Source organism: Pristis pectinata, chromosome 3 (assembly GCF_009764475.1).
Source record: "Pristis pectinata isolate sPriPec2 chromosome 3, sPriPec2.1.pri, whole genome shotgun sequence".
NCBI classification, from domain to species: Eukaryota; Metazoa; Chordata; class Chondrichthyes; order Rhinopristiformes; family Pristidae; genus Pristis; species Pristis pectinata.
The window spans coordinates 115,011,258-115,028,737 of NC_067407.1; the positions used below are offsets into that span (position 1 = coordinate 115,011,258).

Below are 17,480 nucleotides of genomic sequence, written 5' to 3' on the forward strand. Positions count from 1 at the left end.
CGGCCTCCCACAAAGTCTGAGGATCCACTTGGTAAGGCCCTGGGGATTTATCCACCTTAATGTGCTGTACAGCTGCAAATATCTTCTCCCTGGTAATATGAATGTCCTCCAAAACATCCCCACTTGTCTCCCTTATCTCTTGAGCAACCATGATTTTATCATCAGTAAACACCGAGGAGAAATATTCGTTAAAATTCCCACCGCTTCCTGTGGCTTGAGATATAGGTGGCCCTGCTGATCTCTAAGGGGACCTACTCTCTCCTCAGCCACCCTTTTAATGTCGCTATAGAACTTCTTGGGATTTTCCTTAACCTTACCTGCCAGATCCGTCTCATACCCACCCTTTGCCCTCCTGATTTCCCTCTTGTGTACTCTTAATCTTTCTATAGTCATCAAGGGATTCACTCGTCTCTGACCTAAACCCAATATATGCTTCCTTCTTTTTCTTGACTAGAGCCTCAAGATTTCTTGTCAGCCAGGGTTCCGTAAACTTGCCAGCTGTACCCTTCACCCTAAAAGGAACATGCTGCCCCTGCACTCTTGATATCCCCCTAACAGGAACATGCTGCCCCTGCACTCTTGATATCCAGGAAGGATTCCTGACACAGTATGTGGAAAGGCTGACTGGAGAGGCCATACTAGACCTGGTACTAGGCAATGAGCCTGATCAGGTTTCAGATCTCTCAATGGGAGAGCATTTTGGAGACAGCGACCATAGCTCCTTGACCTTTACCGTAACGTTGGAGAGGGATAGGAGAAGGCAATATGGGAAAGTATTTAACTGGGGGAGGGAGAATTATGATGCTATTAGACAGGAACTTGGGAGCGTAAATTGGGAATAGGTGTTCTTGGGGAAGTGCACAATGGAAATGTGGAGGTTGTTTAGGGAGTGCTTGCATGGGGTTCTGGATAGATTTGTCCCATTGAGGCAGGGTAAAGATGGTAGATTGAAGGAACCGTGGTTGAAAAGAGACATAGAATATCTTGTCAAGAGGAAGAAAGAAGCTTACCTAAGGTTTAGAAAGCAAGGATCAGACAGGGCTCTGGAGAGTTACAAGATAGCCAGGAGGAAGCTTAAGAATGGATTTAGGAGCACTAGAAGGGGGCATGAGAAGGCCTTAGCAAGTAGGATCAAGGAAAACCCTAAGGCATTCTACATGTATGTAAAGAATAGGAGAATGACTGGAGTGAGGGATAAATGAGGAAACATGTACCTGGAGTTGGAAGAGGTAGGGGAGGTCCTTAATGAATACTTTGCTTCAGTATTCACCAGTGAGAGAGACCATGACTTTTGTGAGGATGGCGTACGATAGGCTGAAGCACTAGAGCATGTCAACGTGAGGAAAGAGGATGTGCTGGAACTTTTGAAAAGTATTAGGATAGATAAGTCACCAAGACCAGATGGGATATATCCAAGGTTATTATGGGAAGCGAGGGAAGAGATTGCTGCACCTTTGGCAATGATCCTTGCATCCTCACTGGCCACAAGATCACAAGACAAGGGAGCAGGAGCAGAAGGAGGCCATTCGGCCCATCGAGTCTGCTCCAAGGAAAAGGGAAAAAGAAATGGGGAATGGGGAAAAAAAACCCTATTCTAATCCCAATTTCTGGCCTTATCCCCATATCCTTTGATATCCTGACTATTTAGATATCTATCTATCTCCTCCTTGAACGCCCCCACTAATCTGGCCTCCACTGCTGTACGTGGCAAGGAGTTCCACAAATTCACCACCCTCTGGCTAAAGAAATTTCTCCTCATCTCTGTTTTAAAACTGTACCCTCTAATTCTAAGATTGTGCCCTCTGGTCCTGGACTCACCCACCAAGGGAAACAGCCTAGCCACATCTACTCTGTCCTTTCCTATCAACATTTTAAATGTCGCAATGAGGTCCCCTCTCATTCTTCTGTACTCCAGTGAGTACAGTCCAAGAGCCGACAAACGCCCTTTCATTCCTGGAATCATCCTCGTAAATCTCCTCTGAACCCTCTCCAACGTCAGCACATCCTTCCTAAGATGTGGGGCCCAAAACTGCGCACAATATTCCAAATGAGGCCTCACTAGTGCCCCGTAGAGCCTCATCAACACTTCCTTACTTTTATACACTATACCTCTCGAAAGGAATGCCAACATAGCATTCGCTTTCTTTACCACCGATCCGACCTGGAGGTTAACCTTTAAGGTATCCTGCACGAGTACCCCCAAGTCCCTTTGTACTTCCATACTTTGAATTTTCTCTCCTTCTAGATAATAATTTGCCCGCTTATTTCTGTTTCCAAAGAGTACAACTGCACATTTCTCCACATTGAATCTCATCTGCCATTTCCTTGCCCATTCTCCTAAACTGTCTAGGTCCCTCTGCAACCTTCCTATCTCCTCAATACTCCCTACTCCTCAACCTATCTTGGTGTCATCTGCAAACTTAGCCACAAAACCATTTATTCCATTATCCAAATCGTTAATGTACAAGGTAAAAAGGAGCGGCCCCAACACCGACCCCTGCGGCACACCACTAGTAACCGGTAACCGACCAGAACGAGATCCTTTTATTTCCGCTCTTTGCTTCCTGCCAACCAGCCAATGCTCCACCCATTCTGCTATCCTACCCGTAATTCCATGACCTCTCATCTTATTAATCAGTCTCTTGTGAGGCACCTTATCGAAGGCCTTTTGAAAGTCTAAATACACAACATCTACCGCCTTTCCCTTATCCACCCTACCTGTGATTTCTTTAAAAAACTCCAGTAGGTTGGTCAGGCAGGATCTTCCCTTCACAAAACCATGTTGGCTAGGACCTATCTTGCCTTGCACCTCTAAGTATTCTGTAACCCCATCCTTGAGGATAGATTCCAATAATTTTCCCACCACTGACGTCAGACTAATAGGTCTGTAATTTCCTTTATGCTGCCTCCCACCTTTCTTATACAACGGAACTACATTTGTGACCCTCCAGTTCTCCGGAACCATGCCGGAATCTATCGATTCCTGGAAAATTATCACCAGTGCCTCCACTATCTCTAAAGCCACCTCCTTCGGAATCCGGGGATGCACCTCATCCGGTCCGAGAGACTTATCAGTCTTTAGCCCATTTAGTTTTCCTAGCACCTTCTCCCTAGTAATCTTAACTGAACTCAGTTCCATTTCGTGAGACTCCTGACTAACCAGCACATTGCTGATGTCCTCCACGGTGAAGACTGATGCAAAATATTCATTCAATTCCTCTGCCATCTCTCTATCGTCCATTATAATATCTCCTGCACCGTTATCAATTGGTCCTATATCAACCCGTGTCTCTCTTTTACTCCTTATGTATTTAAAAAAACTCTTAGTATCCTTTCGAATGTTATCCACCAACTTCCTTTCATAATTCATCTTTTCTTTCCTAATGACCTTCTTAGTTTCTCTCTGCAGGTTTTTAAAAGCTTCCCAGTCTTCTGTTTTCCCACTAATTTTTGCTTCTTTGTACGCCGCCCCTTTTGCTTTTATTTTAACCTTCACCTCTCTCGTTATCCACATTTGTGCCTTTTTTTCATTCAAAACCTTTTTTCTTGGAATATATCTATCCTGCATTTTCCTTATTTCCTGTAGAAATTCCTTCCATTTCTCCTCCGCCGTCCCTCCAGCTAGCTTACTCTTCCAATCAACTTGGGCCAACTCTTCTCTCATACCATTGTAATTTCCTTTGTTCCACTGAAATATCGATACACCAGCTATCAGCTTCTCCTGCTCAAACTTGAAACTGAACTCAATCATATTGTGATCACTGGTTCCCAGTGGTTCCTTTACCTTTAGTTCCCTAATCACCTCTGGTTCATTACACAGCACCCAATCCAAAACAGCAGATCCCCTGGTGGGCTCTTCAACAAGTTGCTCCAGAAAAACGTCCCTCAGACATTCCACAAACTCACTCTCCTGAGTTCTACCACCTTGCTGGATTTCCCAGTCCACCTTCATGTTAAAATCCCCCATAATTATCTTCACATTGTCACTCTGGCATGCTTTTTCTATCTCAAACTACAACTTATCGTCCACTTCCTGACTGCTATTAGGGAGCCTATATATGACTGCTACTATTATCCTTTTACCCTTGCTATTTCTTAGCTCCACCCATAAGGATTCCACCTCCTCTGACCCAATGTCCTTCCTTTCTATTGATTTTATATCACTACTAACCATCATGGCCACACCTCCCCCTCTGCCTACCCGCCTATCCTTCCTATACACTGTGTACCCCTGGACATTCAGTTCCTAATCACATCCATCATAAAGCCATGACTCGGTGATTGCCACAATGTCATATTTATTAACCTGTAGTTGTGCCACTAGGTCATCTACTTTATTCCTAATGCTACGTGCATTTAAGTATAGTACATTTAGTCCGGTATCTGCTATTGATTTTATTGTACTTCTATTGTTCAGCAGATTATCCTGACTTTTCACCTGTCTATCCTTCTTACCATCTTCACTACATACTATCTTAGACATGTTCCTAGATACCTCATCCCCTATCCTAACATTCTGTATCCTAACATCCTGATTTGTTGTACTTCTATTATTCAGCAAATTATCCTGACTTCTCACCTGCCTGTCCTTCTTGCCATCCTCATTAGACTTGTTTCTATAAACTTCCTCCCTTACCTTAGCATCTTGTAACCTAACATCCTGGTTTCCATCCCCTTTCCAGATCAGTTTAAACCCTCCCCTACAACTAAATTAAACATTCCCGCCAGGATATTGGACCCTTTGGAGTTTAGGTGCAACCCATCCTTAGCGAATAGGTCATGCCTCCTCCAAAAAAGGACCCAATTATCCAAAAATCTGAAGCCCTGCCCCCTGCACCAGTCACTCAGCCACGCATTCATCTGCCAGAGCTTTCTATTCTTCCTATCATTGACACGTGGCACAGGTAGTAATCCTGAGATTACTACCCTTGAGGTCCTACTTCTCAACCTTCTCCCTAACACCTTGTATTCCTCCTTCAGGACCTCTTTTTCTACCTAAGTCATTGGTACCTACATGTACCAAGACTTCTGGCTGCTCACCCTCTCCCCTCAGAATATTCTGGACCCGGTCCGTGATATCCCGTACCCTGGCACCAGGGAGGCAACACACCATCCGAGATTCATTGTCGGTATCGCAGGATCTGCTATCCGTACCCCTTACTATAGAATCCCCAATAACCACTGCATTTCGCTTCCTCCGCTGGACCACAGTACCAGGCATGGTGCCAAGGTCCCGGTTGCTGAGGTCTTCCTCTATCAGGTCATCCTCTCCAACCGAATCTAAAATGAGATATCGGTTTTTGAGGGGGACCACCACAGAGGTGCTGTCTACAAACTCTTTATAACTCCTGTCTATCTCCTGCTCGCTCTCCCTAACCGACCAAAGGTCATCGAGCTGCAGCTCCAGACTCTCAATCCGTTCCTTGAGGAGCCGCATCTCGGTGCACTTTGCGCAGATGTAGTTATCTGGGAGTCTGGTAGTCTCCCAGGGTCCCCACATCTGACATTCCAAACATAAGACCAACCCCAGATGCATACTGCTGAATACCACTGAGTTCTACAAATAAACTAATAACTTACCCCCTCTCTTATTAGTCTCGCCTCTTTCCCACTCTCGCCGAAGCCTAACCCACTCTGCTCCCTCTCACTTCGCTGCCCGCTCCGACGTTGCCCGCTGGATATGGTCGTCTGCTTTTTAAATCGTCCGCGCGCTTCCGAGTGACGTCACGTGCCTGCGCAGTCACTCGCCACTATTCCGAACACTAGAAAGAAAAAAAAAAACTTGCTTCCTCGTTAATATTTCCGGCACTCTCCGCTCTCTGTTCGCTGGAACAGGAGTAGTGCCAGTTAATTAGAGGGTGGCAAATGTTATTCCTTTGTTTAAGAAAGGTATTAGGGATAACAGTGAAGTAAGTGGTGGGCAAATTACTGGAGAAGATTCTTAGAGACAGGATTTATGAGCATTTGGAGAAGCATAGGCTGATTAGGGAATGTCAACATTGTTTTGTGAGGGGCAGGTCGTGCCTCACGAGCCTGATTGAATTCTTTGAGGATGTGACAAAGCACATTGATGAAGGTAGAGCAGTGGATGTGGTGTACATGGATTTCAGTAAGGTGTTTGATAAGGTTCCTCACGGAAGGCTCATTCAGAAAGTCAGGAGGCATGGGATCCAGGGAAACTTGGCTGTGTGGATTCAGAATTGGCTAACCCATAGAAGACAAAGGGTGGTGTTAGATGGAGTGTATTCTGCCTGAAGGTCCATGACCAGTAGTGTTCTGCAGGGATCTGTTTTGGGACCCCTGCTTTTTTTGATTTTTATAAATGACTTGGATGAGGATGTGGAAGGGTGGGTTAGTAAGTTTGCAGATGACACAAAGGTTGGTAGTGTTGTGGATAGTGTAGAAGCTTGCTGTAGATTACAACAAGACATTGATACGATGCAGAGTTGGGCTGAGAAGTGGTAGATGGAGTTCAAGTGTGAAGTGACACGCTTTGGGAGATCAAATTTAAAGGCAGAATACAAGGTTAATGGCAGGACTCTTTGTAGTGTGGAGGAACAGAGGGATCTTGGGGTCCATGTCCATAGATCCCTCAAGGTTGCTGCACAGGTTGATGGGGTTGTTAAGAAGGAACATGGTGTGTTGGCCTTTATTAGTCGGGGTCTTGAGTTCAAGAGCCGCAAGGTAATGTTGCAGTTCTATAAAACTCTGGATTAGACCACACTTGGAGTATTGTGTTCAGTTCTGGTGGCCTTATTATAGGAATGATGTAGAAGCTTCAGAGAGGGTGCAGAGGAGATTTACCAGGATGCTGTCTGGATTGGAGAGCATATCTTTTGAGGATAGGTTGAGTTAGCTAGGGCTTCTCTCTTTGGAGAGAAAGAGGACGAGAGGTGACTTGATAGAGGTGTACAAGATCATAAGAGGCATAGATCGAATGGACAGTCAGACTTTTTCCCAGGGCGAAAATGCCTAACACGAGGGGGCATAATTTTAAGGTGTTTGGAGGAAGGTATAGGGGGGATGTCAGAGAAAATTTTTTACATGGAGAGCGATGGGTGCGTGGAACACACTGCCGGCAGAGGTTCTGGGGGCGGAAACATAAGGGACATTCAAGCGATTCTTAGATAGGCACATGAATGATAGAAAGATGGAGGGCTATGTGGGAGGGAAGGGTTAGATTGATCTTGAAGCAGGATAAAATGTTGGTACAATATTATGGGCCAAAGGGCCTGTACTGTACTGTAATGTTCTGTGTTCTATAACAAAGTGGTGCGGATGATACAGAAATTGGCTGTGGTGTTGTCAGCGATGAAGCTTAAGTTTGCAAGATGTAGATGGTCTGATTAGTTGGGTAGAAATGTGGCGAATGGAAAAATGGGCAGAAAAGTGTGAGAACTGCATTTGGAGAGGTGCAGCAAGACAAGGAAATATACAGGAAATGGAAAGATATTGAGTGGTGTCGAGCAACAGAAGGACCTTGTGTAAATTTAGAGATGGCTAAAGAGGTATGTGAGATACTTCCCTTTGCAGCTGAGGCATGGACTACATGAGCAGGGAAGTTATCTTCGAACTGTATACAAAGCTAGTTAGACTTCGGCTTGAGTACTGCATATCAGTGCTGATCACCACCTTACAGCAAAAGTGGGGTTGCATTGGAGGGATCAGAGAGGAGATTGATGAGGATTTTGCCAGGACTGGAAAATTGTAGCTTTGAAGAAAGTTTGGATAAGTTGGTATCAGTTACCTACCCAGGTATCACCTACCAGTTACTTTAAATCCATGTGTGCTGTTTTTTAGTCCTCTTGCAAAGGGAAATTGTGAAAAGCCTGGATGGCATGAAAAGGTAGAATCTATTTCCCTTTGCAAGGGGACTAAAAAACAGCACACATAGATTTAAATTAACTGGTAGGTGATACCAGGATAGGTAACTGATAGGTTGAGTGGGCTAGGGCTTTCCTCTTTGGAGAGGAGGAGGATGAGGGGTGACTTGATAGAGGTGTTCAAGAAGATAAGAGGCATAGATTGAGTGGACGGTCAGAGCCTTTTTCCCAGGGTGACAATGGCTAACATGAGGGGGCATAATTTTAAGGTGATTAGAGGAAGGTATAAGGGGGATGTCAGGTCTAAGTTTTCTAAGTGGTGGGTGCGTGGAACGCACTGCCTGCAGATGTCGTGGGGGCAGATCCATTAGGGACATTTAAGAGACTCTTAGACACATGAATGAGAGAGAAATGGAGGGCTATGTGGAGGGGGAAGGGTTAGATAGATCTTAGAGCAGGATAAAATGTCGGCACAACATTGTGGGCTGAAGGACCTGTACTGTGCTGTAGTGTTCTCGAAGAATAAGAGGAGAGATGAGGAAATATTTTTTCACTTAGACTTGGTATCTAGAACTTGCTGCCTGGAACAATGGAAGAGGCAGAAACCATCATCACAATTAGAGGGATGTGGGCCAAACGCGGGCAAATGGGACTAGCTTGGTGAGAACTGTGGTGAGTTGGGCCGAAGGGCTTGTTTGCATGCTGTAATAATCTGTGGCTCGAAACAACATTTGGAGCGCCATGACCTGCAGAGCAATGGGAAGGTGGGATGAGACTGGATTACTATTTTTTAATAGACAATATATTAATGGGTCAAATAGCCTTCTGCATCATAACATTTCAGTGATTCTATGCCTTGTATGGATGGGTGATTGGTGTGATGGAATATGTGGTGAATAGTAAGGTCAGACTGGTTCTTAATTTAATCTCAAGTTGTGAACAAAGCATGGATAACATTGCTGAAAAAGAATTGGAGCTCTCTGAAGTCGAGGTGCAAATGGAACAGAAACAAAGGAATATGACAGATGGCACTAACTTTGAAATAAAGAAAAAATTAAAAGGCTGAAAATACAGTCTCACTGTTGACTTCTTCTTCAGCTTTGGATGCACCATGTGCCCTTTGAAGAGTAGGGAGAGCAGGACAATTATGGGGAGCATTGGACTCTTGTGTGCAATAAAATTGTAAGATTAGGATCATTATTTGGAAATAACAGTAATGTGGTAATTCTTCACAGTAGAGAAATTCGAATCCAATGAATTTATTGTGTACGTGGATTCTTGCTTTGCATGATAGGACAGATCTCCACTGAACCACAAAGAGACATTGTGTCCGGGAGTTGAACCAGGGATGGATGTTAATTTATTACATTACAAACATTATGTATTTTCTTAGGAATGGGTGCCCTGACTAAAATGTGTAAATATTTAGTAATATTCAGGGTATGTCTACATATGGGTTTATGCCTCTGATTCTGCACAAACTTTGTTTGTTCCCTTCACCTGTTAATGTGAGCAGAAACCAATTTTGACTTTGGGGGAAAATGGGTAGTAAATGAAGCTGAAACTCGCTGCTCCAGAAATGAGGCTTGGGTTATCTTAACTTTGTCTCAGTTCGATCCCTTTGGATGATTTTCTGCTTATACATGGAAGGGTTGGAAGTGCAGAACATCTAATCTTCGAGTAGGCTAAAATGTCAGCGCAACATCGTGGCTGAAGTGCCTGTACTATGCTGTAATGTTCTATGTGCCGTCATGCAGCCCAAGAACAGAAGATAGCAAAGTTGGCTAGTAGATCTTTTGCAGTGGGGAGCTCTTGTCTTTCTCACTGCACAAGGAAAGTATAACTAAAACTTAATTATTTATTCCTGTTTTATTCTGGGTTCTCAGCACAGCTCAGTGGCTAAAATTGCCACTGGACTCTAATGATGTATTAAGAATCAAACAAGCATCTCAGAAGAAAGTAGGTAGTTTTGACCAGGCAACTTTGTTTTCTATTAAGCAGAGCTGACTAAGGTCTGGAATGGTGGCTTTCTGATGTATGGTGTGCTTGAAGTATTTGGAACTGTCCACATGCATGTGTTTTGCTGAACGGATAGAGTTGGCACCATCCCCGTAGTACAGTGAGAAGGTGCTGTCAAAACTGAAGGAGGATTGGAAGACATATCAGCCTAAGCACCACCGTTTGACCTTTCTGTTAGTGGTTCTACCAGCTAATTTTCTCAGTTGAAGTGCAGTAAGTAAATGGAATTTAAAATCGGGGTTCAATTTAATATGAAGGTGAGAAAGAATTGAGAAATTTTGTATTCACTGTAAGTTTCTTCCCAGGAGTACGTGCAGGAATAATATGCTTAAGTGTGCACTTCTAATTTCCTCCTTGGATTGATTTTCATCAGAATTTGTAATTATTGACAAAACTAGTACATGTTATAGAGGTCTCTCTCCTAAAGAAACATGATTTGATATTTTGACTATTTTTTCCAGACTGCAAGCGGTAACGTGGAAGCGAAAGTGGTCTGCTTCTATCGGCGCCGGGACATTTCAAACAGTCTAATAGTACTTGCGGATAAACATGCAAGTAAGTGTAGATTAAATCATTTTAAGATTTAAAGTTCTGAATTTGAAGTTGTTGATTAACTTTCTGATCTGTGGGGGCACGTTTATACCAGCATAAGGCAAAATAGCTGTTTAAAATTTGTTTATTCAGCAGAGTCGATGGACAATTCTTTTATGGTTCTATAAGCATCTCTGTGTAGCAATAGGAAATTGGTTTGTTGTTTCTTGTGCACAAAATATTGTCTTTTAAAACCTATTTATTTTTTTGAAGATTTTGCTGTTGATTTGAGAGAAATTTAAATACATACTAGAGCACATAAGGTAGACATTTGTGGAAATATATTTCCAGGTTGTCCGAGTTATTATTCTCATTCTTTATGAAGAAGAAAGGCTATCAAAACTGTTCTTCCACTTTTCTTTTTGGAAATACTGAATTCTTAGCTGGTTTGAGTGATGCAAGTTTCCTTGGTGCTTACAATGGAAATGTGGTGTGTCTGAGTACATTCTCCTACTCAGTGGCACAACATTCTACACCATGCCACCCTACTTGTTGAGGGATTTCAGTACTCTGAGTTGACTGCATGAAATATTATTTTGAATTTATTAGCTCATCTATTATACAAAACAATTTCATGTAAGCATATTCTTCAGTTTTTCCCTTCCTCGTGTCTCTCATGGCAGAAATCTGTTGAATGATTCTGCTTTAATGTGGGGAATATCTCATGATCATTTTGGTATTGTTGACCCCAACTTTTAGTTATCTTAGAGTTTGAAGTTACTTCAATAAGAATTGTTATTTATACTATAAATTACTATTGCTAGGTGAAGCCAAATTTTAGTCTAAAAGTCTCCATCGATTGATCAATCTTAATTTCCTTTTTTTGCCACTGAATGTTAGAAATCCTTTTTTCTATATGCCTTTCAACCTATGTTGTAATTTGTGAAGAATATAGCTGGGTTAGAAGGAGAACTTGATTTATGCTTTGTAAGGTGTTGCATAATTTCAAGAGTGATAAAGTGAAAAGTTGTTTAGTGCTTTTGAGAATTTTGCATGTACTGGTTTATAGAAAAAGTCTACGTATGAGCTTGTTAACTGTTATTTGGAGAAAGTTTAAAATAAAAACAGAAAATGCTGGAAATGTTCAGCAGGACAGGCTGCATATGAAACCCTTTGATCTGAAACATTCACAGTTTCTCTTCCCACAGATGTAGCCTGACTAGCTGAGTATTTGCAGCATTTTCTGTTTTCATTTTAGATTTTCAGAATCTGCAGGTTTTTTTGATTTTGAAGCAAATTTATGTATTCTGATTTTAAAATCTGACTGATTTGCTGTGTCATGTTCTTAAATTAGCAGAGCATGTGTTTAAAAAGTTGATGGCTTTCACTTCTATTGATTCTAAATTCCATTACACCCTTTCCGTGTATTAATAATTCTGAGCTAGCGAGTGTAAAATAATGCATTAATCTGTAATGAACTTCCAAGCTAGCTAATATGTACTTTAGTATTATGGGTACATTAGGACAATGGATAAATTCAATGTCTGCTCCATATTTAATGCTTGTTCTTGTATGCCATTTGGAGTTGTTTAATGCCGCACATAATAACACTTTTGCTTTTGCACTGTTACACATTTGGGCACTGTTTTGCAGAATGCTTGTCCAACTTAATATTTGGTAACATGAAATTGTCAAGCCAGAATAAACATTGAAAGACACTAATTTTGCTATTTTGTGATGAGATATTTGTTCTTTAACTTCTACATCAGTTAGGACAGTGTACAAAATCTGGATTTTCACCAGAGGGAAAATTGGACATAAAGCACATCCATGTTAAATCTCTAATAGTTTTCATGTATTTTTTAGAAGTGAAGTTGGTGGTGCTGACATTTACTACTCACCTGTAAGGAAGTTTTAAATCCTGACATATTGAAATCTTTTCTTCCATGCATCGCATTTAACCTTTTCTCACTTTTGAGTTTACGTGACTGTTTTTATGTTGTAGTAGAGATTTCATCTGCAGCATTGGTGCAGGTGCCACAATCTGAAATAGAAGGATCGTATTCTAGATTGCTTACTTGTAAAACAGCAAACCTATAGCAATGATAGAACATAGAACACTACAGCACAGTACAGGCCCTTTGGCCCACAATTGGTACAGCTCTTTCCCAGGTTATAGCAGGGTTCCATTCCTGTGAACTGTTTGTAACCCAAACAGCTTTTGCAATTTGGAAATGTGACCGTGAAACGTGTTCCCACACGACAGAAGATGCCTGCGCAGCCCTGCAGCGGTCAGCAAATCCATTTCGCTGGTCTCCCAAATGCTCATTTGTATGTTGCATGTTCATAAGCTGGGGAAGACCTGTACTCTTGCCTTACAGGAGCAATTTGGTGTTTAATTTGGAGTGAAACAGTTGTATCTCTAATTTCAGCAATAGTTCAATTGTATAACCAGTGGATGTGCCATCATTATTTTGGGTTCATTTGCACTCTTAATGATGTGAAGAAGAAGCTGGGATACTCTTGTTTTATTATATGGTAACCATAAACATTCTTGCATGAATTGTCAATATTGTGGAAATGTCAGGAGTAAAATTTGGCGAGTAAAGTGGAATATTACAAAACCGAATAAACATAGCCATGATATGTATCAAATAGTAATATTTTTAAATCAAGTCATAATATATTGCTGTAGTTGGTTCTTCCACTTGTCTGTTCGTGTATAACTTCTTCCTCCAGGTACAGTTGTATAATGGCTCTCAAGTATTTTGAGTGCCATTTCTTCCTGTTTGACTCTAGACTGTGTGAGGCCATTCACCATGCAAAAGTGAGGATTTCTACTTTGCAGCAGGAGTTACTAGATTCAAGGCATCAAAAACAATTCGTAATGTCCAAACCTTCGCCTTCAATAAGAACAGCTAAAATGGTACAGACCATACTGATTCCAAGCTCCACTCTGTTGGTTCAGTAAAACATTTGTTAATGACTTTAAAATAGTTACCTGGTTTGAACTTTGGCGAAGTGACACATGTGCAGTCAGTTGGGACTGAGGACAGCTCATGATTCTAGGATTGAGTGCAAGGTGATGTTTCTGTGACAAAAGCAGAAAATGCTGAAAGCACTCAGCAGCTCAAGCAACATCCGTGGGGAGAGAAACAGTCAACATTTCAGGTCAAGGATCTTTCATCAGAAATTGGAAAAGTGGGGAAAAAAAAGGAGTGTTTTCAAGTTGCAGAGAGGGTACAGACCAAAGTTTTCAAGGTAACAATTGCCTTGAAATCTGGCAGTTAGAGATGCAAGAGATTTAAAAAAAACTAATCAGGATAGTTTATTTTTTGGAGGAAAAAAAAGAGGCTGGTTACCTGAAATTATTACTTTTAATTTTAAGTTCACAGACCTATGATGTCCTGAGAGGGAAGATGATATGTTGTCCCTCAAAGTTGCGTTGGACGTTGTTGAAGCAATGTAGGATGTTGAAGATGGGTTAGATTGGAAGTGGACAAAGAATAAAAGTGACAGGCAACTGGAAGCTTAGGGTTGCCCTTTCGGACTGAAGGGAGGTGTTCTACAAAACAGTCGCCCAATCTACTTTTGATTTCCCCACTGAAGGGGAGACTACATCATGAATACTGGGTGCAGTTCACTGAATTGGAATATGTGCAAGTTAATTGCTGACTTACCTAAAAGACTGGGTTTCTGGGTGGTGGGAAGGGAAGAAGAAAGAGTGCAAGTGTTGCATCACCTGTTGCATTGAAAAATACTGTGAGAAGGGGAAAGGGTGTTTAGTGGGGATGGAAGAGTGAACCAGAATGTTGAGAAATACTGGGAGGGAAAACTGTGACTGATACCGGCATTTTGTGTTTGGTGCCTAATGCGGAGGTTGTGGAGTTGGTGACTGAAATGAAGAACATTCGAGGTTGGAAGATATGCTGTTTGCATTTTAATTTTAATGTAATTCTGCATGATTAACGTATTTCCACCTAACCAAAAGATTCCTACTAAAAGGTAATGCAATTAAAAAGAAAAATAGTCTGATAAACAGTTGGGAATAATTGAGAAGTGGAAACTAAAATTGTCATTCATTATTGCCACATTTACAAAATGCAAGAAAGCCAAAGAAATAAGCAGGTGTAAAGATTTCAGAGAGAGTTCAATTAAAAAGTAAAGTAAAGCATGTTTCAAATTTTGTGATTCACTGGAACTGTAATTAAATAGATTCCTATTTTCAGTCGGGTTATTTTGTCTTTCTCTTTTCTGGCTAGGCTGAGGTCACTGAAGCTACTTTAATGGTGCATTGCAAAGCAACCAAATTTAACTTAAACTTATGTTCTGTATTGTTTAAAGCCCAATTGTGTTTTGTTAAACAGAAAAGTATTTTAAAATTAGCATCTCTATTGATTAATAGACAAAAACAAGTGTGAAAATAGCACAGTTCTTAAGCACTTCTTAACCCACTGTAGATAAGGAGGTCCTTAAATCATGTGACCTGTAATGCTACATAACAGTGAGATGGCGATATCAGATTGTGCTTCCTGTGCCCTTCCCTTCTCCACCCCCCACCCCTCCATCAACATCACCAGCCAGTTTGATCTAGGCGAGCAGCCATTTTGGGATTAAAACAACAGCTTGGAAGTACTTAACCCATTCAATGCCTGCCGGTGACAATGGTATATTGATCGCCACTAAAATCAAAAAAGAAGTAGTCAAATACTTTATCTTGCTTATGTTACAGTTGTTGCAATTATTTTGGACATAATTATAAACCGTCACAAAAGTGTTTCTGCACATTACAAAGATACTTTATTAATAGTATTGCTTGAATTCTATCGTGTTCTCATTAAAATTTTAAAAACCACGATGAAGGACATAAAAAGAGTGTCACGGTATGTGGGTTTGATGGAGGTTGGATAGAGACAGAGCTTGTCACGGATTTGGAGAGGGTAAACAGAGAGAAGTTGTTCCTATCAGTGGATGGTTCAAGGACGAGAGGAAACAGATTTGAAGTGATGGGCGGAGATATGTAAAGAAACACGAGTGGTTCTGATCTGGAACTCATTGCCCGAAAACAAAGTTGGAGTCAATAAGGGCTTTCACAAAGGAATTGATAGGAAACTGAGGAAAAATTATAGGCAGGGCTCTTGGGAGAGTCACTTAATGAATCGTGTATGGTGGTCTTACCTTTAATCAAAGAATCTTAATTTCTGCATCTACAAAGAAAAGTGGAAGCTCTACAAAGAATTGGCATGGATTCAATAAACCAAATGGCCTCCTGGGTCCTTGCAATTCCATGATTCTGTGGCATTGTATTAACAAAGCTGATGTGCACCCATGTAAAATTGATGTAGATGTGAAAAAGTTACCTGCTAATATGAAACAAAACTAAAAGTGCTAGTAGACATCGAACAACTGGTAATTTTATGTGCTGACCTAGAACAAAAGTTATGCTTATTTAACAATATTTTCTTAACAAGTAACCCAATAATTAATTAACAGGTTCCTTAGATGCTTCAGGATTCAAACCAGGAAATGTTAATTAACATTAAAATGTCAAGACTGCATCTTAATCATATAATTTGTGGCAGTTAAATGCAGTTTTATGGTAAGAAAGTGCATATTAAAAATCGTTCTCAATTAATATCTTTAAAATTCAGCAATAAATAGATGCAGAAATTAAGATTCTTTGATTAAAGGTAAGACCACCATACACAGTTCATTAAATGACTTGTTAATTAATCCTCTCCCTGCTTACTATCAGACTTAAAAGCACAATGATTGGGTAGATGCAGTATAAGATTCTATTGTGAAAACAACTGCAGGTACCTTGGCGTAAACCAGCAATAAGGTGCACTAACCTAGAGTATACCCCATTTTCAAACTAATGGACACAATGTCATTTTGTTTTGGCCTTATTTGCAACACCTTTAAATGATATTGAGGACATATAAAGTTTATTCTGAAGTGTATCTTTATACATGCCTTGCATGGAATAGCATTCTAATAGTCTGGCCTTTTATCTGTAAGATGTTGTGAGATATATACCAGTTAAATATCATATCCAATTTTCATGTATATGCAATGAACATGTGGTGGCCATGACATGATACCTAGCTTAAAGTGCATTAAATTACATCAGGCTTTGAGAATGGATATTGTTTTGGAAAATTGTATTCCTTCAATAGATCTGATTGCAATCTTTAAAAGAATAGAAGAAATGCATGGGTCACAAAGCTACAGTATTCGAGCTGGATAAATTAAAGAGGGCGAGTAACGTACTTGAGTTATGGAGGAAGTGAACCAGTCCATACATTAATTTTTTTCTCTCACAAGCAAGTGGTTGATCCCTGAAATAAATCACCATAACATCAAGCAAGTACAGACTTGTTTTAAAGGAGGTGAACAAGAAGGTACAAGTCCACAGCTCCCTGAAAGTGGCAAGACAAATGGACAGGGCAGTAGAGAAGGTCTCATCAGTCGGGGTATTGAGTGTAAAAGTTGGCAAGTCATGTTGCAGTTGTATAAAACTTTGGTTAGGCCACATTTGGAGTATTGTATTGGTATTGGTTTATTATTGTCAGTTGTACCGAGGTACAGTGAAAAACTTGTCTTGCATACCGATTGTACAGATCAATTCATTGTGTAGTTACGTTGGGTTAGTACAGAGTGCATTGATGTAGTACAGGTAAAAACAACAACAGTACAGAGTAAAGTGTCACAGCTACAGAGAAAGTGCAGTGCAATAAGGTGCAAGGTCACAACAAGGTAGATCGTGAGGTCAGAGTTCATCTCATCGTATAAGGGAACTGTTCAATAGTCTTATCACAGTGGGGTAGAAGCTGTCCTTAAGTCTGGTGGTACGTGCCCTCAGGCTCCTGTATCATATACCTGATGGAAGAGGAGAAAAGAGAGAATGACCTGGGTGGGTGTCTGGTCGCTACATTACAGGAAGGATGTGGATGCTTTGGAGAGGGTGGAAAAGAGGTTCGCCAGGATGTTGCCTGGATTGCAGAGTATGAGCTAAAAGGAGAGGTTGGACAAACTTGGATTGTTTTCAATGGAGCACCAGAGGCTGAGGTGTGATAAAATTATGAGAGGGTAGGTGGTCAGAGT

At 41.1% G+C, this 17,480-nt stretch overlaps 1 protein-coding gene across 8 annotated transcripts in view; it reads left to right on the forward strand.

The window, feature by feature from the left end:
* The window catches only part of mta3 (metastasis associated 1 family, member 3), a 188,536-nt gene that overhangs the window by 11,858 nt on the left and 159,198 nt on the right, over positions 1-17,480 (forward strand). For all 8 annotated transcript variants that reach the window (XM_052012144.1, XM_052012141.1, XM_052012137.1 and 5 more), the window contains exon 3: positions 10,304-10,397. Coding sequence is in view for 5 of the 8 variants with exons in the window: in XM_052012137.1 (XP_051868097.1) it covers positions 10,304-10,397 (94 nt within the window). In the remaining 3 variants the exon portion in view is untranslated. The remainder of the gene's footprint in view (positions 1-10,303; positions 10,398-17,480) is intronic.